Genomic DNA, 17,328 nt, shown 5'->3' on the forward strand with positions numbered 1-17,328 from the left:
CGCCCAACGCCCGCGGCAGACCCGGCCGGCCTCCCCCGCGGCGCCGGCCGCAGGGAAGGAGGGAGGGAGGGAGGGAGGGAGGCCGCCTCCCGAGCCTTGCTTCGGTAACGTGGAGCTGACCGGGTCGGAGCCAGCCCCAGGCGTGCCGAGCCGGAGCCGAGTCCCAGGCGCTCGCCCCCCGCCCGCCCTTCTCCGTTCCAGAGGCGGCGAGCAGTAGTAGTATTCCCACGCTGCCGCAGCCGGGAGCACTAGGAGAGCAGCGCCGGAGCCAAGAACCTGCCTTTCCCAACTCCGAAATAAGTCTTACTCGTTCGACAGAAGGTCCAGCAGCTCCTGGCAGAAGAGCCGTCAGGCCTGGGATGGGCTATTCCGTCCCACGCGACAGGTTCAGCAGCAAGTCGGTCCAAAGCCTCTGTGTTATTTTGGCAAAATAAAAAAAGTTGCAGCCCAGGCGTAGCAAGGCAGTGCACCAGGCATTAGTTAGATCGGTAAAAGAGATTTCCTATAGGCTGAAATAACCAGGGTTTTTTAGTCTTAGGTGTGCTACAGGAGGAAGAATGCTTTCTTCCAAAACGTTCAATGAATTACGAGAATGGGGGTAGAAAGCAGTTGGTGAAGAATAATTGCAGCACAAACACCAATATCTTAAAAGAACGTTTTGTTGCCAAACTGTTCAACTCTCTGAAATCAAGTTGCCAGCATTATGACCAGCTATCTGTCAAGAGCAGGGTTCTGTTTAGCCTTAACTCTTAAGAGTCTTATTTTCCTAACATACTCCAGCACCCTGCTGGTTCTAGCAGCCCTTCTCCATGCCTGCTGCTGTCTGAACTCATCTTTATTGACCACAGGTGGCTGAAGTTGTCCACCAGAACTCCCCCATACACCACTATTGCAGAGGACAGCCCATCACTGATGTGTAACATCTTTACAAAATTCTTAACTAAGAGCATCTTTCCTGGCACACGCAAGGGTTTCCATATGCCTCTTCCACAACCACCTGATCGTAACAAATTTCATTAGTTACAACTTGTATCACCCAGACTTGGAACTCGGTATTTGGAAATTACAAAATACTCAGGATGAAACTGTATTCAATAAAATCCTTTCAGGTACTTTCAGATGTTGAGTTCTCCCTACTTGCTATTCTGTGCCTCATTTTATTAACACACCCAAACCTCCATAACCTGCAAATTTCATTGGCAAACTAAACTACTAACCTCAGCATGCCTGGCAGCCCACCACATTGTTTCTCCCTTTCAGATAGCTCCTCAGTCACTGTACACACACGCTCTTTTCCTGTATAAAGTCCTAACTTTGTGTGTGGTACCTCAGCAAACACTTTGCCAAACTCCCAAAAGACCCCCAAACTCTCCTAGGGGGGAAGCATAGTTCCTTTTCACAAAACCAAAGCAAGCCTACCAAAGACAGATAAATATGTCAGAAGATTTATTTGAGACTAAATCTACTTTGACTTTTATTCTAGGCAGTTGCATGGGAATATTTTTTTATCTTCAAATTATATTATGAAGTCACACAAATACTGAGGTTCAGATTAATGGGGTTTCATTGCTTAGCCTATTTTTTTTCCTCATTCTGCTTTCTTTAATATTATTCTTAATAGATAAATGGTTGGGGCTGCAATGCATTAATGTTTCCATTTAAGAGTTCAAATGATATCGCTAGACCAGCTGTCTAAGATGACACAGAAGAGGATGGAAAATGATAATTAGATTTCTGCACATATCTGGTTCTTAGGAGGTAATTACAGTACTCTAAGTCATCACATACCAGCCCAGTTATATAATCCTGTTTTGTTTGTTAAACTTGTTTGAGAGCATTTGACAAGCTCACTTGCTTTCTTAGTCATCTGTATCACGCCCAGAGAAACAAGCCTTTGAAACACATACACACACACACTCATAGAGGTATAATACATGTTACACCTGCCCTCCCTTGATCTCCCATTAATATCATCTTTTTGTCTGTCAGCAGGGGGGTGGGTATGAAGTCAGTCACAGGAGTAAAAGAAATGAGAATAAAACCCAGATAGCTGTACCTGGGCTTTTTCATCCAGAGAATTTTCTTCTTCCCTGTCACCCCTTCCTAACTCCCTCTGGTCTAATCCCTGAAACAAGAAGCCTCTTATTTTATAGTTCCAAGAACTGTCTAGTCAGTACCAACGTAGATTTCCCCTTTCTCAATTAATAATACAAGGTATAAGAAAATTTACAGGCTTAAAGGAAAGATCATACTATTAGAATACAATCAAGGCATAAAGTTAGGCATCTCTTTCAGGCTACTGTACCCGTTTCTCCATTAGGTAGGCAGAAAATAACAATTCCTTTCCTCCATAATGGAATCTAATAGAGGTTTCTGAAACTTCTAGACCTTTACATAGAAGACACCATAGAAACAAATAGTGCTTATTTCTAGTGGGGTAAGGGAAGGTACTCAAGCAAGAGAATGGTGGGAAAATACCTTTGTCACAATTGGACAGCAACCCTATTCCTTCCATGAAAACTCACAAGCCTCCTTTATCCTTACTTGGAAAGAAATACCTACTTTTGACCTTTACATAAATTCTGATCAAGAAAGTTTAAAATGCATGTTCATTAGTACCAGCCAGACAGGTGGTGAATTTTGCCTTTATTATGGTTTGGTTAATGAACCTTAGGTCTGCGTATGAAATTCTGCTTCTATTCTTTTTTTCTGTCTGATGAGTTTTACTTACTTACTCAAAATGATACCTATCCTCCCAAAAGCTTAGCAACATTACAAAGTGCATTAGTGCTCACTAATGGCTAACAACTTTGATTCCAAACAGGTGTTACCCCAATTTTCTAGATTTCCTTTTCCATTTTGGACACTCATCTGTTATGGATCCTCCTGATCGGACACATGTACCTGAACTTACTTAGTTATTTCCCCTGCAAACAAGCAGAAGAGAAAAATAGGCTTTAGGAAAAATGGGCCCAGACATGGGTACACCATTTGCTTTCTGATATTTGAAAATAAATGTTGATTTTAACAGTTCAAGATATTGCACATTAGATAATTATTCCCTTGGCTGGGAGTTGGGTCATGATTTTTTCATCAAATCTAACCATGTTATCACTGTAGCTCCAGTACAGTCCATGCAAATTTTGAAATAGATTCTAGACCTACTTGCAGACATACCAGAATCAGGATTAAATACATCTAATAAAAAAAAAAAATCTGCTTCCTATTCCTTCCCCTGCCTTCATGCAACATTACTTCCGCTGTGCTTATGACTCTGGTAACAGTACCACAGGTTAGCTTGCAAGAAGTTAATACTGTAACAGCTCTTAGGGAGGAAGAATTACTACACAGACAGCAGCATTTGTTTCAGCAATAGATGGTAAAAAGGCGGTAAGTGGAAGAAAAGCACATTCTTTCCCTACCCTTGTATTTTCAACATACAATCTTAGAATACAAGAGTTCATGAAAAAAGTTCCCACGGGTATATATGCACTGCTGGTTTAATTTGAATTCACAGCAGCTTCTAGCTTACCTTGTGGCACTTCCCCCCACACCCCCCGAACTCGCACACACACTCACAGAGTCCACTTTGAATCCGATAAATACTTGTGTGAAATAATCAAGAAAAGACCCTCCATTCAATAGATCCACCCTGTTTTCAGTCCCACTATTAAAGTAGGTCACCTATATCAACATTCTTGATGCTTTGCTGCATTTCTTTCTTCATTAAAGAGGGGCTTGAGATTGCCCTGTGCTGTAGCCAGAGAAAAGTAACCACAACACTGCTATTGGTATGCTTGGGATACGCAGGATGTTTTCCCCTCTTCCTTAGTAAGTAACTTACTCTTTAGCATCTCATATTACATGGTTAGGACAGATATTTGCACCTGCCCAACAAAGCCCTAACCTCTGGAAAACTGGAAGCAAGCAAAGTAAAGAATAGAGTATTTGTGTAAAAGATGACAGCAACAGAATCACGGTTTAGACCATCAATGTTAAACAAGTTGAAAGCTGTATCTAAACCAGAACAATTTGTACACTTTCTGAAATGCTGAATATTCAGGCAAGAAAAAAAGTTGATCAAAGCCACTGAGGAAACCAGACATTCTTCCCACCGTTGCTCACTGTTTCTGAAATCACTTCACATGGTAAAGAGCTCCAAAGTCACAAAGCTCAAGCTAAAATGAGTACAGTTCAGTTAGGACTCACCAGAAATATCATCACTGTTACAATCAGAAATTGGTTCATGGTACTGTCCATGTTGTTTGAACTGAATTAGCCCGGCATTACTGGAAGCCTGCCTTTTCAGAATGCTGCCAGACCCGTCCAACAAAAACAACCCAAGAAGCCCTAGCTAGCTCTCCCAATATACTGTCAATCCGTTGATATCTTTTGCCAACCACCACCATTGGGTACTTGGAAAGGGAGACTGATGTACAGTTGCTGTGTTTCTGACACTTACTCACCAAGAGCCTAACTCCAAATATGTAATTTGTTTGGTTTTGTTTCCCAATGATGTCTTCCTGAAACCCATTCTTTTAAGCTGACATCTGTTCCTTCACTGGATTGCATTACATGAAATGCGTGTGCATTAACCAATTACTCACACATGTATGGTTCACGAAGTTTTCCATGCAGAAGACAGAAGCTTTGGGAAAAAAAAACAAAACACACACACAAAACAAACTAACAAATGGGAAGTAGCATAGCGGTATTTCCAACACAGACCACTTGTTTTTTTTTTTTTAAATAAATTTTCACCTGCAGTATGTTCAGATCACAACTGTGATCAAGTTTCTTATTGCTCTTTGGTTTGGCCCTTGAACAACTACTTCCTGTTAGAGTACGTCTCAATACAAGAAATCAGCTGTTCTACTTCTTTTTTCCTTTTTAGTATTATTCATCACAGAAAGATTCCTTTTATTCTAGTGATAACTAGTCAAGTAAGTTTTCTCTATTAAAATAAAACCAAACCATTTTGACTATAATTTCCACTTCAAAATAATTTATGAAGCAGTACTTCTTAGCCTTTTATTTGTATAAATTATACAACAACTATAGTTTTTTTTAGACAATGAGATGAGTCTGTATTTAGTACTTCAATCATCGTTCTCAGGGTTGGAAAAGTCTCTGATACTGATGGTAGGTTCTTGTAAGAAGGTGAAATACTGGAAGAGGAGAAAAAAAGAAAATTATTTATCTTTTGCTGAGTTTTATGATTTACCTGGAAGTTAACACATTAGCTTATACTTCTCATCATCCCCTTCTCCAACAAATTTGGGACCTGAAGTCAAGAATCTGTTGCCCACAGCCAGCTCTTGCTTCTCATGACTCTTCACTCACTATACAGAACAAAAAACAATGACTGCACAGAAGAGCCTTCAGAAATGGCAGAAGTTAAAGCAAAATTTTATTGCTTTAAGTCTTCAAGCCTTACTTACCTTACCCACTATTATTCTTCTACCACAGATAAATTAGCTGCTCAGGTTAATTACCTTCATATTATTACTTCAAGTCCTTTGGGCTGTGGTTCTATGGATATTTTTCCCAGCATCAGGCAAAGCCAACTTTAGCATTTTCTCCACTCTAGCTCATTCCTCACCCATTATACATCTCTCATTTGAGCCAGCAATACTATCAGTGGGACTATGCTACAAAACGGTCTCAGTTAAAAATAAATTTTGGTTTTGGCAAGGTTACTTTTAACATAAATCAGTTACCTGATCTGGTTTGCTATGGATTCACACAAATTTCAGCAGTACAACTAAGAGGGTCAGAAACACATAGGTAGGGTTGAAATGACTTAAGCTGACTTTGCTCCCAAGACAGAAGTTCCCCTTTGGTAAAGATATGTCTTGGGGGAGGGGGGGAAAAAAAAAAAAAAAAAGACATGAACAGAGGATTAGGAAAGAAGTTGAGTATATAAATTGGGAGATTTACAGTAACAAATTGTGGGAACCATAAATATTTTGTATTTCCAAGACAACCAGGTCACAATATTTATGCAGACTACTTGCAATAAAAACCACAACTTGCTACACTGTAGTTTAAAAATGTCACTCCTTAATAAATGCCGAGTTTGGCTGCATTTACAAGTAGATTTTATAGCCGGAGTCTGACAAAGATGTCCTTGAGTCTTCTTAATAGCCCTCTTCATTTAGGAAGAGATTTTATAGTTTAGTGAAATTCACCAGGCTGAGAACCACTGGTAATTAAGTTAAACAACACTAATCAGTGAGATATTCGGCGCTAACAGCAGCTGCAAAGTTCCTCAGGCTCTCAGAATAACTCAGGTTAGACCAGACCTCGGGAGGTCTGTAATCTAACATCCTGCTCAAAGCAAGGTCAACTGCGAAGTCAGACCTGGGTGTCAGGGCTTTATCCTGTCAGGTCTTGAACATCTCCAGGGATGCAGACTGCACAGCCTCTCTGGGCACCCTGCTCCGCTGCTTGACTACCCTCAGGGTGAAAAGATTATGCTCAGTCTGAACCTCATTTCAACTCATGCACGTTGCCTTTTGTCCTGCCACCAAGCACTGCCTGGCTCCATTTTCTCAACACTTACAGGTACTGCAAAGCTGCTGTTAGGTCAGGGCCTTCTCTTCTCCAGGCTGAACAAGCCCCTCTCACTCCTGTTAAGGCATGTGCTCCAGCCCCCTGACCATCTCAGTGGCTCTCTACTGGATTTGCTCCGGTTTATCATAGTCTTTACTGCAGCTGCCCCCAAACTGGATGCAGTATTCTAGGTATGGTCTGAGGTGCTGAGTACCCCCCTAAATCTGATTCTCCAAACAGCTTTTTACCAATCTAGCTGTCCATTTGTCCAGACCATAATGTGCTATCTTGGTATGAGAGTATTGTGGGAGTCCTTGCTGAAGTAAAAATAAACAACATCAATTGCTCTCTTCTCATCCCCAAATGTAGTCGTTTTATCACAGAAAGCAATCCTATTGGGTCACACAATGTTTAGTAAACCCATGTTGACTGTCCCCAGCCACCTTCTCCTTCATATACCCTGAAATGCTTTCCTAGAGGACCCAACTTCATGACTTTCCCAGGGTCTAGAGTGAGGCCAACCAGCCTATAATTTCCCTGGGTTGTCGTTTCTGGCCTTCTTGAAGACAGATTCAAGATTTCCTTTCCTGAAGTCACCAAGAATGTCCCCTGATGTGCACAACCTTTCAGAGATTATAGATGGCCTTGTAAGATCATTGGCCAGTTCTCTCAGCACCCTTTAAGTGTCTTGACCCTGACGTGAAGGATACTAAAACTGGTTTTGTCTCTGGCCTGATTTTCAGATTTTGTATGGGGAATAACCACTAAGGGACAAATCAAACACACCAGGTTCATAATACTGACAAGGAATTAATGTGTTCAGTATTCAAAAATCAATTCATATGAAAATAAAAATTTTAAAGCATTATACAAAAGTCTTGCAGCTATACTAAGTAACATAATTCTGTATGCTCAAAACTTCCATTTACTTTGAAAATACTTACTCTCCAAATTAAAATAGCACTAAAGGATAAGCAAATGACTTTTGATATACAGTTTGAAGAGATCCATAAGAATGGGGGAAAAAAAAAACCAAATTAAATCACCAGATTTACTAATGATAAAAAAAACAATAATAAAAAGGCAAATTTGACCTCTGGACAAAATGAAGAAAATATTAACCTAAATAATTTTCTCAGAGGATAACACTCACATAACTGAATGTCTAGACTGCTAACTACTCTGTTAGACTAGAAATAAACTACTGTGTGTGTAAATTCAAATCTTGTCTTATCAATTCCTAAACAGTGTTAAAAAATACACTGAATCATTTACTAAGCTCATAATTTCTAAGTAACATTTTTTAGTATAGGTTTAAATTTTACATATTAAGTCTTTTGTATTTTATTTCCCCACCCCTCCATCTGAAGAAAAAGATTTACCTTTTCAGATTCATCCAGCTCCTTGCTATTTTGCTAAAAGCTTCAGACCCTGGTGCTGTCATTGCTTCAAAATCAACCAGCTGAAAATGCAATAAAATAAAACAAGATCTTAAGAAATTAGAGAAGTTTTAAGTTCTCTAATTTCAAGAACTTAATCCTCAAATATTCTTAACATATAAATTCAACTTTAAAAACATATCCTTCCTTCTGTGACAAAAATCCAGTTTTTTTTAATCTCTTAACAAGATGTTTGTACTAATGAGTCAGTGCCAGAAAATATTGACTGTCTGCAGCCCTTTATTACAATGTCCCAATAAAATGGGGATATCTCTCATTTCTACATACTGTATTCTGCAAAGTATTGTATCACATGATTGGTAGATTTATATTGGACTTTCCAGGCATTCTGTATTACTTCTTTCCACGGTGGGTTTTCAGACAAGTTTGATTACATATAGCCAAGAACTCTGTGCAACTTCGTATCTACAGCTGAAAATAAGTTTTCAGCAAAACAATGTTCACTCAAAAATATTGGTTCACTAGTACTGAAACATTTAAGGTGACACATTTGTGGTTCGGTGAACTTTGGCTGAATTCAAGGAAGGGTTCTGAGAGCATGCTACCTCTATTCTTGGTAAGACAGCAGTAAGCTTACTAACTAGTCTGTGCCCAGACTACTTTGTTCCTCATCACCAGTTTGGAAGTCAGCACGCATGCTAGGCACTAAAACTCTCTGTGGGTTTCCACACCCCACCACAACCAATACTGGAAGTTACACTGGCTGTGGCTACTGACTGACCTGTCAGGCAATAACAGGACTCTCGACTACTGGGTATCTTTGTCTTCAGAGTGGTCTGATAAGGCATGCTGTCATAAGCCTGGGACCAGAAATACCCTTCTAAGGAATCTGGCAAATAAAAAAAAAAATTAAAAAAAAATAAAAAAAATTTCCCCATTTCATTCAACTGGGGAAAACAATTTCTTCCAGCTGGTGAAAACTTTTCTAAAAAATGGCTTTGTTCCAATTCAGGCACTCTGTTTCAGGAAAAAACCTCAAATGTAAAAATGTCCCAAAAACTTCCTGTAAGTCAGAAATCCTGCTTTTTAGTAATCCTGCAACTCTGCTTGCCTGCATTAAATCAGTCAGTAAAATGCACTACCCTATTAAGTCCTAAGAAGATGCATAAGAAAACCCACATAAGCCTTTTACCTTAGCTTGAACTCCCACAGAACGGTGCAGATATCAGCTTAGTGGCGTACTGAAAAGGAAGCTTTCTTGCTACTAAGCAAGTGCAGTTTGCTCTTAAAAGCTACTAGGAGTTCATTGGACTGAAAGGACAAACTTCATTGTTTTCAGGGCTTTCTAGAACAAAAGGGAAAGTCGCTCTTTCTTCAGTTATCCACGCAGGATACTTTCTTCAACAACTTTGATTCTCGCTGGAATTTCACTGATTCTCTTGACAACACATTAAAGAGACAGAAGTGCTCTCACTCCTTTCATGCTGAAAAGGTAACACAGCTAACAGACCGATAGTTGAATAAAGAAAGGGAAACCCTTTACTGAGCAAGGTGGTATAATATTCAAATGTAGTCACTTAAAAACTAGGACTTATTTTAAATTAAGCAGAATATAGAAGGGAAGGAGAAATCAAGAGAAGTTGCTAATACATTTCTACTTACCAAGCCCTAAATGCTCTGGAATACATTGAGAGCAAAGGCAGAAAATTTTTGTTGTGTGCCAGATGAGTCACTAATTCTGCCCAAGTATTCTCAGAACCCTTCTCAAAGCAAGCTGGAAAGAGCAGCTCAGAACACTAGAAATGCTTCAGTTACCTATTTGTAATTACTGTGGGACACAAACTGCTACAATTTGACTAACCAGAATTGCACATACTATCTCTAAATCTCACCTGCTGACAGAACAGCAATGACATTTTCAAAACTCTCTCAGGCTGCAAAACACCATAGTATGCAGCTAACTCAGCACCAGTAAAGAAGCGTGCAACTTCTGTTCATTCTTACAGCTCCTTCCTCACATTTACAACTATGACTTCCTCTGTTAAGGCTGAACCAGTGTATTTTGATACTTGCCTTTCCTTTAGGGATTTTTCCTGATACTTCTTTTCCACTTGCCATTAGTGCTCCCATGATCACTGAATAAGCTATCACACTTAAAAAAAAAAAAAATCAAGACCAAGAAAGTACAGTAAGTCTTTCCATAATGCTCTTTTTAGACTACAAAACAAATAGAATATAGTACTCTTTCATAGAAGGCTAGTAAAAATTACTGTGCTAGTTACTTTATTTTAGAAGTAAAAATACCCATGAAACACTTAAAAAGTGAAATCACTGTTACTTTCCAACACCACTGGAATGAAGTTATGATCCTATGGAATTTAACTACTGAAGAGCAGTGTTTCTACAGTAGTCAGAATCATAATTTCAGACATGAGTTCTTAAGACTCCACAGTGCTGAAAACAAAGCAAACGCCTGTTCCCAAGAAGCTTAGCTGTAGCCCAGAAGAGTTTATGAACTCTACTGCAACAGAGCTAGAGGCACTGTAAAGCTGTTCAGTCACTTTAGGTTTTTTAAACTTTTTTTTTTTTTTTAAATTGGGAAACTCAGAATTTCTGTCAATTTTTACATTCTGTAAGATAAAGATAAAGTCTGATTATAAAAATGATGTCTCAGGATTTTTTAAATTTTATTTTCTTCTAAACTGTGTTTAATAATAAGCTTAAAGATCTTAAGTGCTTTGTGGAACAGAGATTCATAATAGTCTTAGATGTAGCCAAGTTTGAATTAATCTAGAATTTCAGCTGAAGGGATCTGCGATGTGGGACTTTATTCTAGGGTTTCATGTGATGATGCTAACAGTTGCAATAAATTACTAAAACAATATTTTAGTGTATTTTATTAAGTTATCTCAAAGTATATTTCATCTTAAATACACATTTTGGTAAAGCTTTTTGAGTGAAATTACAGTGGTGTAACATAACATGGATTAGGAACCCAAGCATTACAATTTAAAAATGACACTTTTAAATCTGTGAGCTGAAGTCTATAAATACAGACTACTCATCATTTTAAATATACATGCAGCTATGAATAGTTACCACCGGCATTAGAAACTAGCTTTTAAACCAGTACTAAGTCAGTATCCATCGTCATGGCAGCACAAAATAAGAGACTGTGCAGGACACACAGCTCAACCCAGAGCTTTTTAGCTTTTTTTATGTTAGAAAATATATTAAGATACTGCAACACATGGACATTTTACAGTGTGTATCCAAGACAACAGACATGATGAAGACCATCACTTACCTAGATCCTCTTGAAAGTGGCATTAAATTATAGAAGTAATAAACTAATGACAGGATCAAGTTGCAAACAGCATCTACTTCCTAAGCAAGAGGAAAAAAAAAAATCAATTAAAGGTAATTTAATAGAGAGGTAATACCATATAAAGGAACACATACTGGAAAGTCTTACAGTACTATGATTTTTTTTTTTAAAGAACAATTTCAAATGTGAAAAACGTCAAGCTAAGAAGTTGAAGTCTGATTAAGAGATGTTTAAGAAAATTGTTTTGTTATATCTTTAAAATTCAGGTGAAACAGTTCATCTACGCTGTGTTAAAGGATGAAAAATGGAAAGCACAAACTCAAATGTCACAAGCTCAAGTGTAGTCAGATTCTCACTGCAACACAAATCAACACAAACAAAATTCTAGTGCTTCTCATGAATTTGTGTTACTTGTCATCTTATATGTAGCTATCATGAGCCAAATCCTGAGTAGTGCTTATAAGGATGATGAAACAGTGAACACAGACCCATGAGAAAAATAAAGAAAATAAGGGGAGGTGGGGGAGGAACACAATGTGATACTGAGAACTTGTCTGGACTCTCTCTGTTACTGCAGCAAAGCATAGCAAATTTTAAAGTAACAGATAGAATTATGGCAACTTCTTATGGTATTTTTCATAATTGGGTTTAAGCAAGTAGTCAATTTTATTACTTAAAATCTCCGTCAAAAATTATTAGAACAGTGGCTGTTAAACAGAATGTATAAAGACATAATAGAATTTTATCAAGGAATTAATAATTTCCATTAAACCTGCCTTACCCCCAGATCTGCAGACAGAATTAGAATTTTTCCTTTAGCTGTTAGATCCTTATATAGCGCATCTATTTCCGCATGATACAGCTGTGTTCTCTCTTCTGTTGTCTGAGTTTCTACCGAAAATAATATGTTCCCCACTCTATCGAGTAGATGAAACAAAAAAGGAAGTAAGAAATTTTTTGAACGGAACTTGATGAATAATCTAATATCCAGGGCAAGTTACAAATATACTACAGTTAAATACCACATCACAACCTTTCTCCTATAATTTTTCCTTAAGCAGGAGATTACACGCATTGCCCCCCTTTTAGTTTAAAAAAAACCAAAACAAACCACACAACACTGAATTAAAAACTTTTTGTCACATTGTAAGTTTGTCTGACAGAATACATAAAGATTGCTGTCTGATCACAGATTAAGTATTTCCACTGAGGAATACCTGACAAACATTCTTGTTTCACTTAAAGTGTAGGTAGAAAATAAGAAATATGAAATTTTACAATATCTTCATGGGCTTGAGATTTTTGTATAGAATGTAAAGTGTAGTTTTGTTAACTTTTACACTACCAAAATGGAATTGTTTTGGTATAAAAGCAGTTACAAACTATGGATCAAAACAGACTGACTGATACAGAACAGTTTGTGCAGAACAGTTAGACCATTCTACTGAAACCAAAATATTTTACCCCCAACAGTGAGGCCATATATTTAATGCCAATTCACTGCATATAGGCATATGGTTTAGAATGTAAAATTAAAAACCAAGAGATATATTAACATTTTAGAGGAGAATTTTGGCTTCCATGCCACTCATTGGAAGCACACAAGTTTTGGGAAAAATTCCAATGCATAGAATTTTAAATTTTAAATAAGCCAAAGTTCTTAGTTAGTAGTAGGACTGAGCTTCTGAGCTTCAGATTAATGCTCATTCTTCAGGAAGACAAGCAGCCAGTATCCATAAAGTGAGAAATTTACTATTTCACCCAAAGAGTGGCCCAAAGCCTCCTGATTGTATCCTCATACATTCAGGTACTAGCTAAATTGACATTTGCAGATAAGAAGGTCTGCAAACATCTCAAAAATAAACATAAAAAAAGGCCAACAATCCAAATAGAAGAAAGTCTCTTCCATTCTTTGATCATAGACATTTCCATTCCATTCAGGACTTTTCAGTCACCACAACACACTAGGTCTCACAACAAGAAATGTATTTTGATATGGATAAAGTCCAAGATATTTGAGATTTTTTCCCCTTTAGGCATTTTATAATCTAAGATGAACAACAAGGTCTCTCTTCACTTTCGTGCTACATGTTAGAGAATCATCTCAACTGGGCCTACTCCATCAGTGTTATCCCTATTCCCTCTTTGTTAGGGAACACAACAGGAAGCAGAATTCCTCAAATGAAAGAATTTTTAGTTATTCACAAAAATGTCACTAGTGAAAAACAAAACCTACTTTATGCAAGTAGAAATGGCATTTGAGAAGATTAGTTGCTAATACTTCAGCATTACTTAATGTACCTGAACCCCTAAAAATAGCAAACGTACTTATCTCCTGTTATGGTAATTGTGAATCCATCATATTCTTTCCCTTGATCCTTGAGGCTGGGGACTTTTGTGTTCACAGTAAACCCATCTCTTGTTTTACTGTTAAACTGCTTTCAAAAGAAAAAAAAAAAAGAGTAACATCAGAACGAACAGAGACAGACTGCCTAGCTATTGTTTTGAAACACCTAAAATACATGGACCAGAAACTAAAACGGACAAACTGAGGGAACAGGACAACTACACTATTTCCTTTATCCTTTATTTCGTATTGAATGGCAATCAGAAATATTGAATGAGGCACACTGACATTCAGCTTTACATATAGCAAATATAAAGCAGCAATGTTTATGAAAAGCAACTGTACAAAGCAGTCTGAGTTGTACAGATTTGTCCCCAAATTGCATGTTGATAGTAACCTTTTGGTCTTACTATGTAAATGCAAAAGCAGGAATTTGAGAGCCTGTTTTATGTTTACACTAAGAAGTAGCTGCATTAGTCCAAGTGTGGATTCCAGAATACAACTCACAGCAACAATTTCTTAACCGTGATACAGTTTCAATTAATGTTTATCCTCATCAGAAGGAAAAATATCAAAGTTTAAGGATTTTACAAAGCTGCATTATCTAAGTGTAATACTGTAGCCAAAGAGTTGTATAAACCAGACAAAACTGTATTTAAGTAAAGGCAAAAGCCCAGCATTTGACATACAACATTCCTAGCTACCCAAATAACTGAACTACATCAATATTAGCAGACATTCATTTTATACAGGCACTATTAATGACTATTATGCAATAGTGCTGAATGAATTACTCAAGCAATTATTTATTTTAAGATAGAACTTGTGATCCAGGATGTTTTGTTTAAAGAGCATCTGCATTTATTTTAAAGAAACAACTCTAAAAGCCTCTCATGACAGACAGCATTCCACTTCGATACAATTTGGAATGGGATACAGGAGATTCAAGCCAGACCAAAATGTACAGGTTATGAAAACCAGAAAGAGTATTTGCTGCCAGTTGAGACATTTATTTTGAAATAAGTCATGTATAGTCCACTATGTTTATGTATTTTAATCATCCCCTTGGAGTAACCTATATTTTTAACTCCACTAATAGCATTTTTTCTGGCTTACAATTGAATAGCAGCCATATTAGGTGCTCTACAGGGCCCTATTTGCACATTTGTGTGTCAGTAGGGAACATTTAATTGTCTATCCACCCCAACATCTACTAGCACTTCATCAGAAGTTTTTGTTTAGGTTCACTTAGTATCTACTTGGCTTCATCTTTCAAGGCCAAGAACAAGCCAGTAATATAAAAAGGACCGCCAAAACTATGGTATGTTCTTTGAAGACACTTATATTAGTAATACATACTAAAAAAAGCCATATAAAAATTTAGTGCTTGAGCCATGTAGCTTCTGTAAAGATATCTGTAGAGCACAAGTGAGTGAGCACTACTACCATGAACAAATCCAAACCCAGACAGTCTACCAGCAGTAGCAGCAATGTCTCTTCAGAGAGCTCTGTTCTATGGCAATCTGTCAACTTTGCTTAGATATGAATCTGCAGTATGGACACACCTGATAAGAAAGCGATGAGTTTGTCTCTACTTAAGAATGACTGTTTCTTCCCGAATTTTATTCTATTCTAAATAAAATCCTGTCCAATCCTTTAAAATGAAATACTTTGTAACAGCGTTTCCCCAAACTCAAATACTTGCACACTGCTCATCCTAGATTAATTTGGGGGAGTGGGGGGAGAGAGGGAAGACCTTTTACTTAAACCCAGCTCAAGCCTTATTACTCAAGTGGAGATAAGAGTTAAGAGTATAAATAATTTTGCACATCATATATCCAAAGCCCTTCTATGAAGACCACCACCAGCAAGAAGAAAACCTGCAGGTTTCCCCACTCCTTTTCTGACAGTCTTCCAATACACAAGAATGTAAACCAAGATTTCCTTTCAGATTAGCTATCAGTCACTAAAGGCAACTATTCCCCCTGCCAGCCCCACCAGGTACTGACCTGCACCAATGCACCTAAGGTAAAAAGAGCTTCCATGTTCCCCATCTTTCAGACTCACATCTTCGATTTTTTTCCTTCATACTGTACAGGCATACTGTGAGCCCATTATGGTGGATCTGACCACAGACCCTCCTGGTTGATAAAGCTGGCTTCGAAGAATTGCAAACATTTTGTCTTCCCATCATTTCTTTACCAATTCACAGTTAGGCCAAGCCTTTCAAATACACATCACACATCTGCATATATCAAAGGGAAGGTCATACCCTACATATGCAGGTTTGAAATAACTGGAAACACTAACTCAGGTTATTCATTTTAAGCTTATACATAATGGTTATATTCTGAGGAACTGGATATCTCCCAGAACACATTCTATTATTTTTATAATCTTTTGAAGTTTTTATTTAATTTACCTTCATTATGGGAAGAAGATCTTCTACTTTATGTACCTTTTCCAAAGCTTCTCGAACCTCTAATAGTCCTTTTGGATTATTAGCACTGGAAAAAGAAAAATTAAATATGGAATCGCAGTGGTTGAACACATGTAGCATTTCTGGAAATCCATCTAGCTTTAACCTAATTAGCCATAGTGGAATAAGTTATTGAAAGTTATTTAATTATTTCTTTGCTGAAAATCAGTTCCTTCATATATGCTCTCCTATTCTTCAAAAAGCAATTTCCTCCTACATCAGCTCAGCTTATTTTTTTCAGTTTCAAACCTCAACTTCAAACTTTGCTGTTGGCCACTCTAAAGCACTGAACAGTGTTTGCATGAGTGCGCGTGGGCAGGGGGTTGTTGATGAGGAAAGATGGAAGAACAGAGTTAATGGTAGAAATACTCTTCTCAAAATATATGCATCTGCGTAGCCTCAAAAGTATGTAAATACTACAGATGCAGTCACAGCTGGACCTTGAAGAAACCTATTGAACTACTGCTTTAGTATTTATTAATTACTGTACACCCAGATTTTAAGAACAGAATTATTTTAAAAATCACAGCACAAATTGTTCTGGTGTAAGTTCAAATGCTGCTGGCTCACTCTAAAACTTGCTCCCAGTAGAGCCAGACTTCCCAGTTACTACAGAACTTGCGTATCTTCAGCAACTATCATAAATTTTCTAAAACTTAAATGTTTTCAACTGTCATATTTTCTGCACTTTCATTTTTTGATATTTAAGTAGCATAATGAGATTGAAAAACAGAACTCCATATTTAATAAATGTTACCAGGCCAACAAAAAATTAGAGTGTTTAAAGCTAAAAGAGTTTCTTAATTTTTAACGTTACCAGAACACTGTTGCTACAAATGAGCCACAGGTGGGGAAGACATTTTACTCAAAGAACTGATCAAAGTTTTAAATAGATGCCAACATTAATTTTCAGATTACTTTTAGTCACATTCTTTCATTCAAGATTCTACAACTGTCTTCTGTTCCAGGACAAAGTCTACCAACCTATCTATGTAACAGGTAGTAAAGATTCTCTGCTCCTTTACAACTACTTCTCAAACACCAGTTTCAATTAAAATTACCTTCCATATCTTCTTTTCTCTTTTTTTCTCACTTCTACTATTTCATAAATTAATCTCAATATTCAGAGAAACTGTACACTATTCTACCAGGAAGAAACCCAACATCTTTACTAAATCATATTTTTAGAAAGAATTGAGATGCACTCATGCCAAAACTG

General features: G+C 37.5%; 1 protein-coding gene across 2 annotated transcripts in view; it reads right to left on the reverse strand.

Annotated features, from left to right (window-relative positions):
- Positions 1 to 5,017: 5,017 nt before the first annotated feature.
- The window catches only part of TTC13 (tetratricopeptide repeat domain 13), a 42,729-nt gene continuing 30,418 nt past the window's right edge, over positions 5,018 to 17,328 (reverse strand). Inside the window, exons 17-23 of one of the 2 annotated variants that reach the window (XM_075043314.1) lie at positions 16,053 to 16,137; positions 13,612 to 13,718; positions 12,065 to 12,200; positions 11,263 to 11,342; positions 10,029 to 10,107; positions 7,938 to 8,017; positions 5,018 to 5,168 (exon numbers count right to left, since the gene is read on the reverse strand). In XM_075043314.1, coding sequence (XP_074899415.1) covers positions 5,045 to 5,168; positions 7,938 to 8,017; positions 10,029 to 10,107; positions 11,263 to 11,342; positions 12,065 to 12,200; positions 13,612 to 13,718; positions 16,053 to 16,137 — 691 coding nt within the window. In that variant the 3' untranslated portion in view covers positions 5,018 to 5,044. Of the gene's footprint in view, positions 5,169 to 7,937; positions 8,018 to 10,028; positions 10,108 to 11,262; positions 11,343 to 12,064; positions 12,201 to 13,611; positions 13,722 to 16,052; positions 16,138 to 17,328 lie in introns of both variants that reach the window. The other variant, XM_075043313.1, reaches the window with a different exon arrangement.

Source organism: Buteo buteo, chromosome 12, assembly GCF_964188355.1.
Source record: "Buteo buteo chromosome 12, bButBut1.hap1.1, whole genome shotgun sequence".
NCBI lineage: Eukaryota > Metazoa > Chordata > Aves > Accipitriformes > Accipitridae > Buteo > Buteo buteo.